The sequence below is a fragment of the Cyprinodon variegatus genome, unplaced genomic scaffold, assembly GCF_000732505.1.
Source record: "Cyprinodon variegatus isolate N-32 unplaced genomic scaffold, C_variegatus-1.0 Scaffold116, whole genome shotgun sequence".
Lineage (NCBI taxonomy): Eukaryota > Metazoa > Chordata > Actinopteri > Cyprinodontiformes > Cyprinodontidae > Cyprinodon > Cyprinodon variegatus.
This window is the reverse complement of record NW_015150569.1, coordinates 311,969-313,360: the sequence shown is the minus strand read 5'-3', so window position 1 is coordinate 313,360 and position 1,392 is coordinate 311,969. Positions and strand designations below refer to the sequence as shown.

At 38.7% G+C, this 1,392-nt stretch overlaps 1 protein-coding gene across 1 annotated transcript in view; it reads right to left on the bottom strand.

Annotated features, from left to right (window-relative positions):
* wnt4 (wingless-type MMTV integration site family member 4) overlaps window positions 1–1,392 on the bottom strand; it is a 7,666-nt gene that overhangs the window by 2,432 nt on the left and 3,842 nt on the right. The window contains exon 3 of the mRNA XM_015375255.1: window positions 1,069–1,211. Within this exon, the coding sequence (XP_015230741.1) occupies window positions 1,069–1,211 (143 nt within the window). The remainder of the gene's footprint in view (window positions 1–1,068; window positions 1,212–1,392) is intronic.

Below are 1,392 nucleotides of genomic sequence, written 5' to 3'. Positions count from 1 at the left end.
CCACTGTGGCTTCGTCCACTCCCCTCTGAGTTCCTTGGAGATGGTAGAGAGCATGTGACCTGACAACAGCCAGATGCATGTCTCGCTCCCATGCATCTGGCTGTTGTCAGGTTAGAGAGCATGCGCCAGATGATTAAATTCAAAGCAGCAAAACATACGGAAATGATCCATGGTTTCCGCGGATCATTTAAAATAATTACAATCAATTATTTTTGGGGAGATTTTTTCATTAATTTCATAATTTTTTATGGAATTTCGGTGTAACAATCAACATGTATCGAATTGAACCGAAAACCGTGACCAGAAACCGTGAATCGAACCGGTATATATATAATATATATGTATATATTTATATATATATAAATATGGCAAAATGGTTGGTCATCTTTACCGTCGACAGGCTGCAGCCATGTCCGGAATTCCTTGTTTTCCAGCTACTTTTGTTGAAATCTGCATTTTTCCATTCTCTAGCTTTTTCTCCGCCTCAAGCTTCTTTTCCGAGCAAACGGCTTTCCGTACAAAAACGCAGAACCAGTTACATCTCATATAATATATCTGACCAAATAGTTTTTAGAAACTTTTTTTTTTAAATAAAGCATTTTAAATCCCATGATAATCACATTTAAGGATTTTTGGTGACCTGCAATAAACCCTGGTTTACTCCATATAGGTATAAAATTGTTATCAAGGAAAAATGTAATGTTCTGTATTCCTATAACGGAACTGAAACACCATAAGGTACGATCCCCCCAAAACAAAACAGAAATGTTGTTTGTGTAGATTCTCAGTCATCCAGGTCATAGTCATTGCAAAAAAGTTAAAAAACAATCCACTGGACTTTGTTTCCAAGTTTGAAGACGTTTCTCGATTCAAAATGTCAGAAATGGCGTTGAGCAAAAAGAAGCAAAAGAAGCCAAATGACCTCGATTCCAAATGGGTGGACCCGTTCGTCAGTTTCAATTTTGCATGTTTTCTAAGCAAAAACAAGGCTTTGTTGGGACATTTCTGACATTTTAACTTTTTGGGAATAACTATATCTCATATATAAAGATCTTAAGGAATGAGCACCTTTCTCCCAGCTTCGTTGTTGTGCAGGTTCATGAGGGCGCGGTTAGAAGACTGGCCTTTACCCCTCTCTCTGACATCCACGAAAGACTGAGAGAAAGCCACTCCATACGCAATGTTATCACTGCAGCCTGACCACTGGAAACCTGGAAAACACAGAAAGAAGCACAGGAGCAGGTTATCTGCTGCAGTAGCTCATGTGGGTGGTATAATGGATTTAGTTTTATAAGGTTATGAATTATTCCTCAAGCTGTCTCATCATTTTAGCCGTTTCTCAATCTGTGTACTTGTGTGTCCTTGTGAAACATCATCATCCTCAGCCGTAGT